This window comes from Strix aluco, chromosome 21, assembly GCF_031877795.1.
Source record: "Strix aluco isolate bStrAlu1 chromosome 21, bStrAlu1.hap1, whole genome shotgun sequence".
NCBI lineage: Eukaryota > Metazoa > Chordata > Aves > Strigiformes > Strigidae > Strix > Strix aluco.
This window is the reverse complement of record NC_133951.1, coordinates 8,045,148-8,062,709: the sequence shown is the minus strand read 5'-3', so window position 1 is coordinate 8,062,709 and position 17,562 is coordinate 8,045,148. Positions and strand designations below refer to the sequence as shown.

The 17,562-nt window shown below is 44.5% G+C and overlaps 1 protein-coding gene across 13 annotated transcripts in view; it reads left to right on the top strand.

Annotated features, from left to right (window-relative positions):
* The window catches only part of CACNA1G (calcium voltage-gated channel subunit alpha1 G), a 149,859-nt gene that overhangs the window by 106,781 nt on the left and 25,516 nt on the right, over positions 1 to 17,562 (top strand). For 10 of the 13 annotated variants that reach the window (XM_074847039.1, XM_074847031.1, XM_074847033.1 and 7 more), the window contains 6 exons: positions 2,614 to 2,740; positions 6,044 to 6,169; positions 6,782 to 6,871; positions 7,453 to 7,645; positions 10,104 to 10,154; positions 16,024 to 16,175. In XM_074847039.1, coding sequence (XP_074703140.1) covers positions 2,614 to 2,740; positions 6,044 to 6,169; positions 6,782 to 6,871; positions 7,453 to 7,645; positions 10,104 to 10,154; positions 16,024 to 16,175 — 739 coding nt within the window. Of the gene's footprint in view, positions 1 to 2,613; positions 2,741 to 6,043; positions 6,170 to 6,781; positions 6,872 to 7,452; positions 7,667 to 10,103; positions 10,155 to 16,023; positions 16,176 to 17,562 lie in introns of all 13 variants that reach the window. The other 3 variants (XM_074847034.1, XM_074847032.1, XM_074847043.1) reach the window with 2 other exon arrangements.

Genomic DNA, 17,562 nt, shown 5'->3' with positions numbered 1-17,562 from the left:
CAGTTTCCCATCTGTAGTTTTGGCAGTTGTAGTATTTCACCCAAGGCTGTGTGAGGGTATCACATGAGGGATGGCGAGGTCTTTAGACCATCTGAGGATCCAGAAGAGAGATTCAGCCTCAGACTGTCCAGGACAAGGATTGCTTTGTGCACTCAGGTGGAGTGGGAAGAGCCCTTGCCCTGCAGGCACTGCCCCTTAGGCTGGATTAACCAGCTCATTGAGCTGGGCACACTAACCTGCTGTCTGGCCTCCTCTGACAGCTGGCCTCAGCTCAGCTCTCAGCCTCAATGCAGGTACAACATGGCAGCAGCAGCGTAGCTGCCCCAGAGAAGACCTCAGCCTGGGCTAATTCACATGGGCAGTTTTGGCAACCCACACCAACCAGTCTCCACGTTGCCATGGCTGCATGGGGTCCACACTGACCCCTGGGGCATCTCACCTTTGAGCAGCCTTCTGGTCCCTGAGCCATCTCACCGCTCAGCTTATTCCCTAAAATAATGCAGATCTGAGCATCAGGAAAGCCGAGGTGTCCAAAATAGGGAGTGACAGCAGCTACATGGAAGAGACACCCAGTGTGAGGAATAGCAGCATCTGCCTTTTGTGTTTCATGGGTAAGGGAGTGGATAAAAATACCACCATCTGTTTCTTCTTTGAAATGATAATTGATGAGTTACCCTTGACATTTTGAGTAAATATTTAACCAGAAGAAAAGGAAATAATTTTTAGCTTTTCAAGATACTGTTTAAAGCCAACAAATTTTGAAAGACCTTGTGCCCAAGCACTGAGCACTGCGGTTTGCTAAACCTGTTGGCTCGGGGGCAGGAGAGGGTTGGTGCAGGCTTGGCTGTGGTCCCAGCTAAGGCCATGCATGTTGGGCATGTGGATGTGTCCATGGGGATATCTGCTGGGAGTACCATGGCCGGGAGGGGGAGAGAGGAGGAGAACTTGGATCCTCTCCAGGCAACAAAACACCAGCGGTGCTTCAGGTGGTGCAGTCAGACTTGGGATGTAATGGGAGAGGCAGTGAGAGGACTCTCATGGCAAAAGAGAGAACCAGGCAGAAACAAGAAAATGGGAAAGTTTGTGACACTTTTGAGGGCCAAGTGTTCAAAGGCGTCACCAGCCAGTACCCAGAAGCACACAGGCGCTTCCCTCTGACTTACACAGCAGACAGTTGTTTCTGCCTTGGGAAAGCACAGTTTCTATGGCATCAGTACAAATTGATTTACAGCGCAAGTGAAACGCTTTAATTCCAGTTGACATCAAGAGGAGGGAGGCATGCAACCTCTTCAGATGCCTTTCTCTGTCCCCCAGCTCTCCACTTGCAGGTCTGTGAGCCTGAATACCTTGTTCATCTTGCCCAGCATGGTGAGATGGCTTCTCTAAATCACACAAGCCTGTCCTTTCATTGTAGCGTTGTCTTTGAGAGTATAGCGCAGTTTCTCCTTTTTTTTTTTTTTCCTACCTGCTTCAGTCATGATGTCCACATTATTCTTCCCCAACCTTCCCATATGATCTAATCCTCTGATATGAAATTCTGAGCGGTACCAGACAGAGAGGAGCTACAGAAATAAGGTTAGATGCCTGTGGGCCTGCTGGTGAAGCTTCACCTGAAGGACACTGCTGGTTCAGCAGCTGAGGTTGTACAGCGGGTATAAAGCAGAGACTGTGGTGGCACTGAGGGGTAGCTCAGGACTCTGTACACAGCAGCACTGTAAAGGCATGTACAGACTCTTTTTTTTATGGTGAGGGTGGTGAAACACTGGACCAAGTTGCCTAGAGAGGTGGTAGATGCCCCATTCTGGAAAAATTCAAGGTTAGGCTGGACAGGGCTCTGAGCAACCTGATCTAGTTGAAGGTGTCCCTGCTCATTGCAGGGGGTTGGACTGGATGTCCTTTAAAGGTCCTTTCTAACCCAAGCCATTTGATGATTCTATAATCACTACAGATGTGCAGGCAGCTGTGTAAGTGTGGCTGCTCCATTTCACAGACTGAGACAGGGAAATCAAGAGCCTTGCCTAAATCTATGCAGGAATGGACACTGGGAGGCCCTCTCTCTGCAGTCCTGAACAGGCTACAGGTGTGTGTTTGTGGATGGCCCAAACCAACAGGTTGGATCCTGGAGAAGGTGTGATCAAGGCTGGAAACCTAGAGAGCTCTTTGGACCGAATGATAGGAAAAGAAAAATGCCAAGGCTTGAATATATTACAGTGAATGAAAACTGGAAGATGCTATTCAGCAAACAGATCAAGAATAGGTAATGAGTTAGATTAAAACTATCATTCCAAGTTTGAAAGATATGGGACTGGCCTATATATCTTGCTTTCCTAGTCCTTTCTCTAGTGACTTTTCTGGCCTGGCTCTTTATATGTGTCTCCTCCTCCTCTTCTTTTATGCAAAGCTGTATGTGTAGGCAGAGACTCCTTTCCCTCAAACACTTCCATAATCTCACAGGTCAGTCTTCCAGAACTGCTTCTTCCATCATGATTTTTGAGTTACTTGCCATTCTAAAAAATTCCCTAATGCTGATTTCTTCACATCTTCTATATTGAGAGGAGGCAGAATCGGGCATGAACAGGACTAACAGAGCTTTTGTGGTTACTTGCCCCACAGAGTCATTAGTCGAGCCCAAGGACTGAAGCTGGTGGTGGAGACTCTCATGTCATCCCTGAAGCCCATTGGGAACATCGTGGTCATCTGCTGTGCCTTTTTCATAATCTTTGGGATCCTGGGGGTTCAGGTAAGTCCCTGTCAGCCTCAGCACCTAACCTAAAAGTGTAATGAGCCCCAGATGGACCCACATACCAATGGGCACACTGTAAGCCTTTCTGAAACTTGAACCAATGGGCTGTTTGGCCTTCTTGGGGAACGCTCCTCACTCCTAGTGAAGTGGAAGCAATTTCCCATTATTGGTCAGCCATTAAAACCTCATTAACAATTACAACCTAACAACAGTGGCCCAGCATGACGCATTCCTAGCCATAGCTGAAGGAGCAATGGTTAGAGCCAGTTAGTGTGGTTGGTTTTGCCTGTCTCTGGTTCTATCAAGGTTCTCTGCCCAGCTCTAGAAACGTGTGTTGGTTTTGAATCCATAACTTTCCATAGTTAACAGCCTGGAGTGACTCAAACCTAAGGGATTATGTGGCTTTTGGTCCCCACCCCAGCAGCACAGCATGGCCTTTCTACTGCTCTCAAGACACATTTATTCCTGACTTCCAAGTCACTCAAGATGTTGAACTTTCTTGAAGCTTCCCTGTTGCATGCAGTGATACAAAAACCAACATGGTGACCCCTCAAAGGCACAGAGTGGGCTTTCTTCGTCCTTTCCCCACCACAAGGACTTCTGCTCTGCCTGCAGTGGGACATGAATCAAGATATATCTCCACTTTCTTCCCCTGGCCACAGCACAGAAAGGTCAGGCCTGAGGCATGGCATGTACTAGTAGAAAAACTCTGCTCAGGGAAACTGTTAAATCCCATTCCTGTTCCATCTGGGAGATAACATGGGGACATCTCCCCTCCACCTTTTCTAGGTATAAACCCATGGGGAAATAGAAACTCTCAAAGCTGAAATTGTTGGTTTGTAAACTCCAGAGAGACCTTGACCTGGAGATTCATTCAGATTCTGACAGTTTGTATAACTGAAAGCTTGCAGAAATAGAGATTTCTGAATCTGCTTCCTGCCAGCTCTGCTGGCAATATCCTCAGTCCCAGGAGTGCAGGAACCCGGAGGGGAAAGTGGCAGAGTTTCCAATGCAATTGGTTTCTCATTACCTGGGAAGAAGAGATTGTTTCATATAAATATTCTGACATAACATTTCTTTCTGAAGTTTATCTGATCTGTCACAGCCAGCTTTGGAAAGCAGCTGTGTTTGGCTTTGTTTTGGAAAGGTGTCTTATATAATATTTTATACTAATATACTGTTTAAGTAATAAATACAGCATTGAAAATAAACAGAGAAGAAAATCATGCCATCCATAACCACCTCAGCAGCTAGATTGGCTTAGCATTACAGTACAACAACATCCATCCATTGTACTAAACAGATTCATAAAACTAAGCATATCCCATAAAACAATATAAAACTCAGACACAGGAAAATTTATGCCAAACAACAAAACTTGCAGTATGCTCTTTGAATTTCTTCCCTGCTTATCGTGATTGCTTTCCCTAGTGACTTGCAGTCTTACTTTAAATTGTCATGACTATTGATGTGCCTAAGTGGTAGATACAAGCAAGACTGATCCTGTATTCAGGATGCAAAATTCTCAGTTAATATTTATGTCTAATTAGGTGCAAGATGAGGGCCATAGCTATTTTCTATAAAAAGATGATATCTCAAAGTTACAGTTGGTTTTCTCACGTAAATATCAACTGGGAATCAAAGCAGAGGTTTTTAATGCTATTAAAATCCAGATGTCCGCATTTCTCAGGGTGTTTCCTCTTAGCAAGACTGTTTCGGTTGTAGAGCTTGCCCACATGTGAATAGTCATTCATAAGACACAAGAAATGGATAGGTAAAACAAGTACAGAAGGACACACTGGGCCTTTCACTTTCGGAAGTGCTAAAATCTGAAGCACTAACAGGGATCAACAGTTTTGCAAATTGGGCTTTGCATTTTCAAAGCCTGTTAGTAGCTATGTAGCTTTCAAAGCCTGCTCCCATCTGAGTAGCATTACAGTCCAGCTCCTGGAGAAGTTATATTTATAGAACAATATATTAAAAACAGTTGTTTACCTTCCTGCTTAATTAAAACTTTTCTCTGTGAAGGCTATATCTCCCCAGTCTGCCTTACCCTGGATAGTGTTTCTCCATGGAAAGATCAGGGAATACTTCTCTTGCATCCAGAAGTTTTATGACTGCATTGAGTGGTGATTAATTTTGCATGCCTGGAGAGCATCCTTCTGCTGTTGATTTCTGAAGGAAACCCATGGAGTAATGCGTGGGTTTATCTTGTTCGCTATTATTTCTACTGATATTTGTCTAGAACAACAGATCAAAACCCGTCAGCGTCTTTTCTCTGCATACCCACGTGGTGTTTTAAGGAGCCTGGAGCGTAGGCTGCCATTTTCCCCCAAAACAGTAATGTCAATAGCTTCTGTCAGCAAATAAAACTAGATTTGTTGGATGTCTCCTGGTCTGTGATACCATCCATGCTGCTAGCATCGATCACCCTGTCTGAAGCAGTGATCATCCTCTGCCACTCTGTTCTGTCATGGGAAGCACCAGGTCTAGAATTAAGCACGTGGAAGCTCATGTTCCTCACGCAGGTGTAAAACAGGAGCTGACTCCCCAGGATTTGTATCACTCCTGGCTTACACCAAAGGAAATAAGCTCAGGATCAGGTACCCAGCACCAGCTGGGCTTGGCTCCTTAAGCTCTGCACAAGGAATATTTTCAGAGACCCCTGCACGGCCTGCAGAGCCTAATGATGGCTGGAGAACAGCATTCAGGATCAGAGACCAAAGCTGGACTGATTCAAGCACTCTTGATTCAGCAAGAGCCCAATGTCACTCGCAGCAGGTTGGCTCCTCTCTGACATGTCCCCTTGTGACCTGTAAGAGCAGAGCTTAGTCCATCACTGCACCTCTTCAGTGCCACCTTTTCTCTGCTGACAGAGGGACCCCGTTACACTTAATTTGTCGGTGACTCTTGAAACCAGCATCGTTAACTGAGCTGAGAGTCACTGAAGTCATTCCACGTGTGGTAAGAAGCCATTAGCTGGTCTGGGCTATTAGTTGGGGCTACACTTGAGCTGGCGACCCAGAAGCAAAGGCCTTTAGGCCAGTCTCAGATCACTGAACCAGACAACCTAATGCACGAGGTGGGTGTCCTAAACGATGTGAAATCATGCATTTGCTCATTAGGTGCATATTATACAGGCTGCAAAAACTTAATAACCTGCACGAATGAGGCCATTTCCCTTAACTTCTCTGGTCAGCGTGGGCTGTGCAGAGTACCCCAGGAGAAATGCCCATCATCTGCAGAGAAATCCTGCGGACTGAACCCTTACAGTTCCTCTCTTCTTTGCGTGTTTTGCAGCTTTTCAAAGGCAAGTTTTTTGTCTGCCAGGGGGAGGACACCAGAAACATCACAAATAAATCGGATTGTACAGAAGCAAGCTACAAATGGGTCCGGCACAAGTATAATTTTGATAATCTCGGCCAGGTATTAATAGAATGGTAATCTGCTTCTTTGCTCCTTTACCTCCTTGACTTAAAACCTGTGCATTATTATCCCATGGGATTTTCTTACAGGGCACTACCCGTCACAGTAAATATTCAGTTCACATACACAGCATTCTGTCTCTGTAAATCCCAAAGGTAGTGTTTCCAAGCAGGCATACACTTCTTTTTGGAACAGAACAAGCACATGTGGCTTCGTGGAGTACTTAATTGCTTCACTGCTACATAACAAACCAAATATATCTTGCAGAAGGGCTTGTCTAATAGAGCCGGACACTTTCAACCATCTCTGCAACACAGCCTTATTTTAGCAGCATGGTAAGGACTAATTAGTTGGGAGCAGCAGAGACCTGGAGGGTGGAAATGAAGCTGCTTTTGTCTTCGGCTTTGTGGTTTCTGAATTAGCGGTCATTGCTGAACCAGGCGCTGGCATTGGTAGGTTTTTGCTGCCAGGAGAAACCTCGGGCATCAAAGTGGCCCATTATCAGACAGGTAATGATAATCTTCAGACAGGAAAGGGCAAAGAGCAGTAAAATGTTACAAGTAAAAGAGCTTTAATGCGACTATGTCTAACTTTTTTTCTATGTGTTTCTAGGCCCTGATGTCTCTCTTTGTTCTGGCCTCCAAGGACGGGTGGGTGGATATCATGTACGATGGCTTAGATGCTGTGGGAGTTGACCAGCAGGTACGCGCTCTAGCAGAGCTGTAAGAAATGAGTTGTCAAAGGTCGCACATTTTGTCTCTTGTTTTGCAAAGTACTGTTGGCTTCCACAGTCAAATGGGGTTATGGGGTTAGGATCGAGGGAGGCATTTAACCCAAGTCCTGGGGTGTGACAAGGAGTCCAGTGAAAAGTCTGGATTTGGACCTAGCCTTTTCCCTACAGATTTTGCATGCAACTGGTGTAACTAGCATTAGGAGAACTGCATCGAAGAATGGTTTGACTTTTTAAGAAATTTGGACATTTCAGGAGAAAAGAATTGCTTTGTGTAGGACAGGTTTTCAGTGAGGGACTTACAATAGCTGTAAAGGATGGTACTGTCCTGCTGTTAGCAGAACAGAGGTGGTTCTTCTGTCCTCAACGTGCTTTGTGTTTTGGGAGCATTCAGCTAAAATGTCTCAGAGGGCTCTAATTTTCAGGAAGAGCAGAGCACGCTGAGCTGCCTCAAAGGGGCACCTACGGGTTTGTGGATGGGACAGCTGTATCAAATTTGCTCCTATTCTTTTTTTTGAGGTTCAGTTGACATTTGCTTTCCTCCACTTCGCAGCCTGTCATGAATTACAACCCATGGATGCTCCTCTACTTCATCTCCTTCCTGCTGATTGTGGCCTTCTTTGTCCTCAACATGTTCGTGGGGGTGGTGGTGGAGAATTTCCACAAGTGTCGGCAGCACCAGGAGGAGGAAGAAGCCAAAAGGCGGGAGGAGAAGAGGCTTCGCCGGCTGGAGAAAAAGAGAAGGAGTAAGGAGAAACAGATGGCTGGTCGGTAGTCTTTCCTCATCTTTCTGAGTCCTGCTTGACCTTCCACATGATCCCCTCCTCCCTCCCCTCCCTGCCTCGCTTCTGGTGATCATTCTTCTCCCAAAAGCATGTCCAGCTATAAAATTTGCATGAAGAAAATAGTGTCATTTTAGGCTGAGCAAGGAGCCATAGAAGCCTTTTTAATGGCTGCATGATTTGCAATGACCTTTCCATTGGAGGTTATTTAAATTAAAATATAATAATAATCAGACCTGGAGCTTCTTGGATAGCAGAGCTCAGTGTTACACAAATAGTGACAACTGCAAAGATCAGCAGTGCCGGATGGCACCATAAATCTTCTGAGTCATGAGCACTGTTGCTGATAACTGGATTCACTATTTGGTTTATTACAGCCTTGTAATGCCACAGTGATGTTACCTGTCCCATTTATCAAGCAGGTTTATTTATTGGCACAGTAACACCACTGCTATTCAAGAGTGTAATAAAATAATGGAGCCATCTCATTCTAGTAATGCTTAAAAACTCCTTAGAGAAACATATCAATGCACTTGCTTGAGAAATACAGATTAGAAAAAAAAAAAGCAGTTGAGGAGAGTAACTAACGAGATAAAATAGCACTGATGCAAACCGAACCAAACTCCAAACTGGATGTGCAAGCTTGCAGCCCTGCCTAGAGAAGGCTTTACAGGTGAAAGCAGGCTAGACCTCCGCTCTGCCAACAGTCTCCAACCTGACATTTGTCTCTTAGTCTTTTTTTCATTTAATTTGGCTGAATAAGTAAGAAATAAGTCAGCCAGAGGCCACAGGTCAGAGGTACTCTTCTTCTCGCATGCTCTCTCTTCTGACTGAACTTTCTCCATTGCCCTTTGTGTCCGTGGTCTCACGCTTTCGCTCCCTGGTCTGTCCGCCTGCTGCTCTCTCTGTGTCCCCTTTCACATCTCTTCTCTATCTTTGACAGACTTCAGTACTGTTTAAGAGGCTGTCTGATCAGGCGCTTGTTCCGAAAGCTGGTAATATTAAGTCTGTTCTATTTTTTTTAATAGTCTAAGAGGTGTTTAAAAGCTGTGACAGACCACGTACCGCAGCGGTGTCTCAGCCTCTCTCAGTTCAGCACTTACCCAGCACTTTCCTTTGGTCACATCTTTAAGTCCCATGAGCTTCACAGGTTTTGTAACCAGTAGGATGTATCACACCAGCCTCTGGACATCAAACTTTGGTTTATGCCGAGAGCCTGGCTTCCTCGATGGTCAGTGGAAACATGGAGGCTTCCCTCAAGAGCGATGGAGGACACATTAGACTGTTCTCAGTTAAGTGGGATACAGATGGAAAGAATTTTTTTTGGTTGTTTTTCACATCAAGGAAATGCTTAGAAAGCTCTTTCAGTCAGTCCAAGTTCCCAAGCATAGTTTCAGGCTGATGAGTTAGAAAATGTTTTTAAAGGCTGGATAGAAAGATCCCTATTTAAAGTTGCAGTTTTGGAAAGCAGACATTTCTGTAGAAGAAAAATAGATGTTTAGTTATTAATGTCCTTATTTATAATGCTAGAGGAACTAGATGAAGAGGAGACATAAGTCTGGGCAATTTCCCAGCGGGAAGGAATCACAAACCATCCTTGGAGATGTAGTTATTCATTCAGTCCTATGAAATGCCTAATTAAAGAGGCAATAAACAGCTATTTTACTGAGGATCAAATATTGCTGAGTATTCAATCGCCATAAAAACCTTTCAAGAGCAAAGTATGAAGCCCTCCAAATCGCTTCAGAACAGTTTTCCCAATTCGCGTTCAGTGAAATGTTGGTTTTAATTGACCGTGTCCAGCTTTGCCCTCAGAGGCAACAGATGTCATTGCTTAGCTCCATTCTGCATGGTGGGAACTTGCAGATGATACCAAGACTAGGGCTTTGATTATGCCAGCAACTGCAGGGGGGTTCCTTTCAGCTGGGCTTCCTGCGTGTCCCCAGATGCCCAAACCAGCCTATGGGTGTCAGACATGGACAGATGTAGACATTTAACTGGTTGCACAGTCATTTTTGATTGTAGACTCTTCAGATGCATTTATCCAATCAGAGATGTGAAAAGCGTGTGAGATCCTAGCTTGGTGAGATGTAGGCAGATGTAAGGTGCGCTGGCCCAGCAGGATATGTACAAAGTCCATCCTTCAGAAGTGTCTTCTCCTTCATCATCGTCAAGCAAGGGGGTTCTCAGGGATCTCCTGGGCTTCCACCTGTGTACATGGGAGAAGCACAAGATCCCTTCCTTTTTCAAAATGAGCCTGTGCACCTGAGCCCACCCTCCATGACGTACAAGGAGAGGATCCCTCAAGGAAACATTCCCAGTAGAGGCAACGGAGAGCCCGAGAGCCATAGGGACCTCGGAAGGGGAAGGGAGGTCTTGCTGTGTGTCCTGCCGGGTGATTAATGCCATTTCGTTCTTTTAGATCTAATGCTGGATGATGTATTAATGGAGAGCTCAGCCAGTCCAGTGCAAGGTACTGGGAAGTCGGCACGTCTCGTCCCACTTGAATGGCAGTGCTGTGTCACTAACGGCTGGCCACCGCGGCTGTGAGGCATCCCACTAAACCGTGTGTGTGGTGCAAAGCTCGTTTGCTTCCTTCATGGCACACGCGTATCATTCTGAACTGCAGGTCTTCAGACCTGGCTCAGGACTGACACTTGCAAACCCTTAATTTACCCTTGATCATGTTACGTTCTTCAGTATTATTTTTTTTCTGGTTTTCATTAAGACACTGTCAGACTTTTCATGGCTTTTTATTTTTTTCTCCTTTTTTTTTTTTTGTTTTTGTTTTTCCTTAGAGAATAATGACTGGACTGTGAAATGGGTCCTTTATTGTTTACTCTAGCTTTCCAACCACCAACTTAGGAGTCTCTGAATAATTTGCAGGAGTGTCTCTGGAAGGCAGGCAGTCTCACTTAGGGAGGTTATTTCATTATTTCTCCAGCCTTTGCTCATTGCTCCACAGATGCTGTGCTTCAGGGAGGCACAGTATTTTTTCAGCAGGGTAAAATTCAGTATAGTGCAGAGCCTCCGTGTTTTAACAGAGAGATCAACCCCACACCAACCCTCAGTGTGGACATGGGGTTTAGCCGTTGTGCTGCCCAGCTTATCAACTCTTTGTACAGATCAAGAGTAACTTGATCCATGAAGCATCTTGTGAATGAAAAGAAATAAAGGTGCCACCTCAAAGCCTTTCCAGGTCCTGGTGGAGATGGACCAGCTCAGGGACACTGCTGGGGTTTTGACCTGGCCACCCTGACCAGGGCTTGCTCACATCTCCCTTTCCCGTCCCCCCTCGCCAGGACGGTGCTCAGGGCTGCATATCTGTCCCTTGCTCTTTTTATTTTTAGGAGAAGCTTTGATGTGACAAGCATTTTGTTTAATTCATAGCTTAAGAATATTAGCCTGAATAATTAAAGAGGCACCAACATAGAAACAAATATAGCTGTAATTTTTGACAAAAATAATATGCTAGGAAAATTGTGTCATTAAAACTCTCACCTGTGAACAAGCTCCCACTGCTTGAGATGGGAGCAGGGCTCCATCCATCTCTCATATAATGCAAGGAGTTTTGATTAAATAAAAATTGCAAGGTGGGGGCTATTGGCTTTCACCGCAGAGGATAACTTGGGGAGATCGAGGTTTCTACCTTTTATTTCTAAGGCCTTGTTGGAAGTTATCACAACATGTTTTAATAAATCCTGAATCTCCTTCCCATTGCCATTCCCAGTATTTTTATTTATTTGCCTTCACTCTTGCTTTTCTTGGTAGGCCTCCTGTCCTCTCCTGCAAAATGGGGGCAGCGCAAGGTGGGGTGTTGTCATTGGGTTTGGGGGTCTATTTATTTTTTCTTCTTTTTATTTGGTTGTGATTCCTCTCCTGGTCCTACAGAGCTACATCAAGGCTGGTTTATTTTATTTCATTTTTAAGGCACTGAACTCATTTCAAACCCCTCCGTTATCCCATGCAGGCTCAAAAAAACTCTTAGTTTGCCTTCAAAAAGTGTGCGATTGTCAGGTCTGTGCTTTGTGTTTCCTTTTGTTGTCTTTTCTTTGGATCCAGTGGTAGTGAATCTACCACGCTGCTCTTCAGGCATCGGCATAAGAGAATAGAAGGATTTTCTTTCTGAACCTGACTGTGGGGAATATGGGGGAATCAGTCCCGGGAGCTGTAGATGAACCTCCTGTGGTTCAGAGAAAAATCTGGAGTTGTGACCCCAAAACTTCCACACATCTCTGCACTTACAGAGAGTTTCTTTCCTCTTTCTGTGAAGATAAGATGGAGTATTGTGTGTGTGTGCTGCTGCCTGGTGCTTAGTGAGATATTGTAATTTTATTTTTTCCTTTTTTTTTCCCTGAGTCTACATTCTATCACAACTGGAATCTTCTCAGTGGAAATAATTTATCATTTTCCATTTTGCCTTTTTTTTTTTTTTTTAAATAAATCCATTCAGTACAATAAAAGCCAAGCAAAATGCTGTGTTTAAATAAAAAAAGTTCCTTCAGAGCAAACTTCTTTTTAACCTAATAATATTCTTGATACAGTTTGTAAATCCAGCTGCGTCACGGGCTCATTGCTCACTGGTTTGCTGCTGTCCTCCAGATATACTCAGACCTGCAAAGTAGTTAATTCCCTTATTATAGGAGAAGGAAGAAGCTGGAGGAGACAGTAATGGAATTGTCCCACTCTCGTGAATTCCAATTTCCCATGCCCACGCACCTCCGGCTCGAAAGCCACCTCGGGGAAAGTGGCAATTTTTCTCTTGACAGGGCTATATTCGGAGGCAGCCGCTATTCGGAGATATTTCAGAGCCACATGTGCAGCCCAATTCCCCCCAAGAAAATGCAGTTAATGGGAAGAGAGTGGCCCCGGCCCCATCTCCCACAGCACCAGCCAAGCCCTGGGACCCTCTGGGAGCTGGCAGGGGCACTGCCTGGCAGAAAATGGGGGTGCCTCCAGCGCTGCTTTGCTGGTCACTGGTGCCATGTCACAGGTCATGTCCTAGAACTGTCAGACGAACAGCAGCGTGGGGCTTAATGTCCCAAACCTGGGCTGTGATCACCATGGCTGAAGGGAGAAGTTAGTGCCGGATTAGGAATGACAAACGTTTATCCTGCAACAGCAATGGTCACTGCCTTTCCAATAGGCAGGAGAGGATGGTGATGAGTTTGGGTACCCCAGGACACAGGCTGGGGCTGCTGGGGCTGCCACACTATGCCTCCCAGCCCTTGTCAAGGGAATCGGTTATAATCCCACGGGATGATGCCAGGAGGAGTACAGGGAAACAACTTGAGTTGAGAGCCCGTAACAGTGATGACCTAAAGCCGAGTGCCTGCCCTGCCAGGCACCCACTCCCCTTCCTGGCCCAGTCCCCTTAGACCACCATCGTCCAGGATGAACAGGCAGGTGGGACTCTCCCAAATCAGCTCTCAGCCAGCAGCAAAATCTCCTTACTACCTGGGTTAGGAGGAGATTGCTCAGGCTCCAGTGTCTGAGCTGATTTTCTCCAGTGTAATGATATCTAAATTTGAGTCACTTCTCCCTCTCCCCCACTCCTGGCCTCCAGCCATGGTGAAGCAGCTTGATTTACACCCTGTTTACCAGCCTGATGTCTCGTAGTGGGCTTTTGCTGTATTTCCCCATCTTCTCACATTCTCATTCTGCCAATTCTTCTTTTGTTCGTTTGCTCTCCTCCTCTTTTCTTTAACGCCGTGTGTGCCGGGAAGCCAAGTTAACCTTTCCAGTAATAACCAAGACTAACCCAGAGCTCTTGTTGTTCTTGACACAGTGTATTGTAACAGTACAGTAATGTGGTGTTGTGTTAGTTGTGAAGTTCACCACCTGGAGTTTAACAGATGTCTGTATTTCCCAAGATGTTGGTATTGTTTAGATCTTTACTGCAACGATTAGAAATGATACTGTGTGATAGGGGGCACGGGCTTTGCGCCTGGGTAATTACACATGAGCAACACCCAACTTCTCTGCAGACCTGCGCAGGTCGGGTTCAATGAGTGGTATTTATACAATAGCAAGAAAGTGGTTTATCTGCTCAGAAAGTTCCCTGCCCGCCTAGACACAGTAGGTATTTATCTATAGTCCTTGGACAGCATGCGAGCTTGCGTGTGGTTCATCTGGAGATAATATCCGTATTGCACTAACATGCATGGCCGGCACGCGGAGACCGGTGAAGTGAGTGGTGGCGTGATTCATAAACAGGGTTGACAAATCCCCTCTTAACAAAGTTAACAGGGAAGGATGAAACATTTACTAATGGTAATTTTCTAAGGCTGCAAGGGCATCTGCGAGAGCAGCATCCAGAGCATTTGGCCGTGGAAGCCTGGGGGCATGTGCTGGGAAAGGTGGAAAGGAGCTTTGGGGTTTGGGAGAGGGGGGTGCAAAGGAGGCAGAAGCCCTTGCAGATACATGAACAATTAGCAACCCTGTTTATAAGGTGATGCGCTGGCTAATCCAGGTGCAGGAGCCCTGCACAGGAGACATTTACAACCTCTTTCTAAATCCTCTCTCTGTTCTAACGGCGTCGGTGCTATTCTGTAGGATTTGGAATTACCTGTCAATCAAAGCTAAGAAAAAATTTGAATTCCAGTGTAATTATTCATAAGTAAATCCATTGCAAGAAAAGGCAGAAACATTGACATTTTTCTTTTTGAATGTGAATTATACATAAATGTAGAAGAAGTAAGTGATCCAATTACGATGGTGTTTCTTTCTGAGATGGTAAGTTGGTTCATAAAAATAGGTCCTATTCCTAACCTAATTGTATTCAAACATTTTAGTTAATTTGCTACTCATAATTTAGCATAATGTGATAGAGAGATCTTGACTTTATGGAGATTTATGCAGATTCTGAAATATCTGACAAAGTCTTATGAGTGAGTCAGCAGCTACCAGTCTGCTTTTTTGTAAGCACTCAATAGATTCAGCATGAAAATTCATTTTATAGACCTTTTCATCGATATCATACTTTAGCACTCGGATACAGATCACCTAAAGCACACTGCAAATCAGAAAGTGAATATTAATACTGCCTTTCATTTGATGACACTGAAGCAGAATTTTGGGTGTTCCAAACCCCTACAGAATAAAACTGCTGAGTGGTTTGTTTCTCTGGTCCCCGGGCTGTAAGTGAAAGGTCTGTCTCTATGGAAAAAACAAAACTTCTCTGATTTTTCAGGATCCTGATATGAAGTAAAGAGCACATGAAACCATTAAATCTGTGAGTTTGATTACAATGTCATTGGCTATTGACAAAGTGAATTCTATTTCTAGACAAAATTTAATCTTCTAAAATTAGTTTTCCCTGAGGGCAACCCAAACCTGTGCTTCGTGGCTTCATTCTGCCCAACTTTTTGCTCGGAATAATGTATCAAACTGTACATTTGCTCAGCAGCACTAAATATCAAGCCGTGTAATTCTTACAGCTCAATAATTTTCATAACCAGTTGATCATCTAATTATGAGACTAATATTATACTCTGACATATTCAAGACAGTCCTTTCCACTTCAATCTGCATTATAATGCCTCCTTGAAAATTGTACTGAATTATATACTCAGTCTTGGCATTTCCTCATTAGAGATTAGGTGAGTAAATGAGTTTATCTGTAGGAACATTTGGGGTCTAAAGAGCATGTGTCATCCCTGAGGCAGCTGAACACGGGAATGAGCTAAACAGTGAAATCTGTACTTTGATAATCTTGTCTAAATGGAGGATCATTATTTTCTAATCGCTAAGGCTGACTGATCAGTTTTCCTTGGTATTTTTATGGACCATTTTTCAGAGCTCTGACAGCCAAAGTGTTGAATTTTGTTCTCTCTACAGTTTATTGCAAAGAACATGATATGTCTGAAACACTTTCAAAGACCACCTCTCATTCAACCGCCTGTATTTTTAAGCGATTGTTAGTAAAATCTGTCCCCAACATCTGACTGTTAATTGGGTTTTCAGATACTTTGGGGACTTTTAAGATCAGCAGAAACAAAAATTGTTGTTTTAATTTAAATTTAATTTAAATTTCCCTACAGGGAAAACATTCGTTAGCAGCACAATAGTCCCAGCTCACCTCATCCCTGATGCCATAAGGCTGAGTATAGCGCATGTTCCACTGAAGATGTTTAATGGATGTAAGATGACGGGAGCCCTGCTGTGTTTTAAAAATGGTAACATGCCAGCAAGAAAAAAAAGGAAATAAAAAAGACAGCATGTTGCTGTAATCGGTCTAGAATTTATCATCTTTGGAGTTAGAAAGTGAGGGTGCATTGACTTCAGAAAGACGCAGAGAAATGACTTGATGTGCCTCTCCGCTCTCCTCCTCCCTGCTGCAGAAGCACAGTGTAAGCCCTACTATTCGGATTACTCCCGCTTCCGCCTCCTGATCCACCAGATGTGCACCAGCCACTACCTGGATTTGTTCATCACAGGAGTGATCGGCCTCAACGTGATCACCATGGCCATGGAGCACTACCAGCAGCCAAAGGTACCGGGAAGAGAGGGGGAAAAGCAGGGTGGGGGACACAGTCAGCCATAGTGGGATGGGCTGATGGGCAGAGTTAAGGACGGTTTGGCTGTTAGACCTTGGGGCCCCCATTCACCATGCCCAACCTGTCCCTTTGCCCCATGGAGTGTACCCGTCCTACAGCTGGTTTCCAATTCAAACCATGGCTTTCGGTAGCTGGATCCCATTGCACCTCTCCCTTCTAGTTAAGTGCAAGGGACTGCTTTGAAACTGAGGATGGGAGAAGGTTGGTTTGGTTTGCTAGACCAGATTGTCACCGAAATCTTCTATTTGACTTAGGTTTTCCACCAAAAAAAGGGAGAAAAAGGAAAAAAAAAAAAAAACCAGAAGAATTTGTGAAATGTTTCTTTTTGCAAAGTTTCTTCTAAATCCCCAATGTCCCATAGGGCCCAATTTTCACAGGCACTGAATTTCATGCTGATCTTTCAAATACATTTCAATATATTAGTGCGCTAAGTTCCTGGGTCTTTGTCATACTCTGAAAATAAAAACAGCCTGTCCTGGGATGTCAAGTCTCTTGTGCGTAAGAATGAAATGGAAATAGATGCCTTTGCCATATAACTTGTACTTATTTTTATTAGCCACTTTCAGAATGAATAAATGTAACACACAATAGGAGGAAATATTCTTTAAGACTAGACAGGACTTGAATACTTAATGTAAAAAAACCCAAGCAACTAAGACATGCAAGCAAGGGGAAAAATATCCTCCAGCCTATCATAAAGAAGCCAAAAAGTGAAAGGGCACAAGCCCAATTAATTTTTTCTGTTCAGGTCACCTTTAAATACCCTGGAAGGCTCATTGCATGATTCAGTCATTTGGTGATGAAAAAGGTTGTTGGCTAAGGAGCCTGTATTGGAATCGCTCTAGGGCGTGCGTCTTACCGCAGTCGTTTTGCAGCTACATTTTCTCTTGTATTATAAAAATGTTGGGCAGGCTTTTGTTTTTAATTTTCTTTAGGAAAATAACATTTTGTCTCTGAGCCTCTGGTATGCAGTATCTGGGTAATAACTCCAAGCTTGGGCCGTGCTGAGATGACAGCACGGTTAGAGCCATGCACATGCTTGAGAGTCTTGCTGAATCAGAGCCCCGAAATCACTCTGGTCTGGGTGACTGATGGCTGGGATCCTGCAGATGCTTAAAAGGCTAAATGTACCAGAGAGCTTTATATCCAAACTAATGATTGCTTGGCATGTTGGTGCTGACAGGGGCTGGTGGTGGGATACCCCGAAAGGCCCTGTGGATGAGATTCCAGCTGGAGATGCTGTGGCTGTCCATAGAGAGGAGGGGCTGCAGTGTCTGTAGAGGTGGCTCAAGCAAAGAGCTACTGGGCAAAATCTGCTTCTGC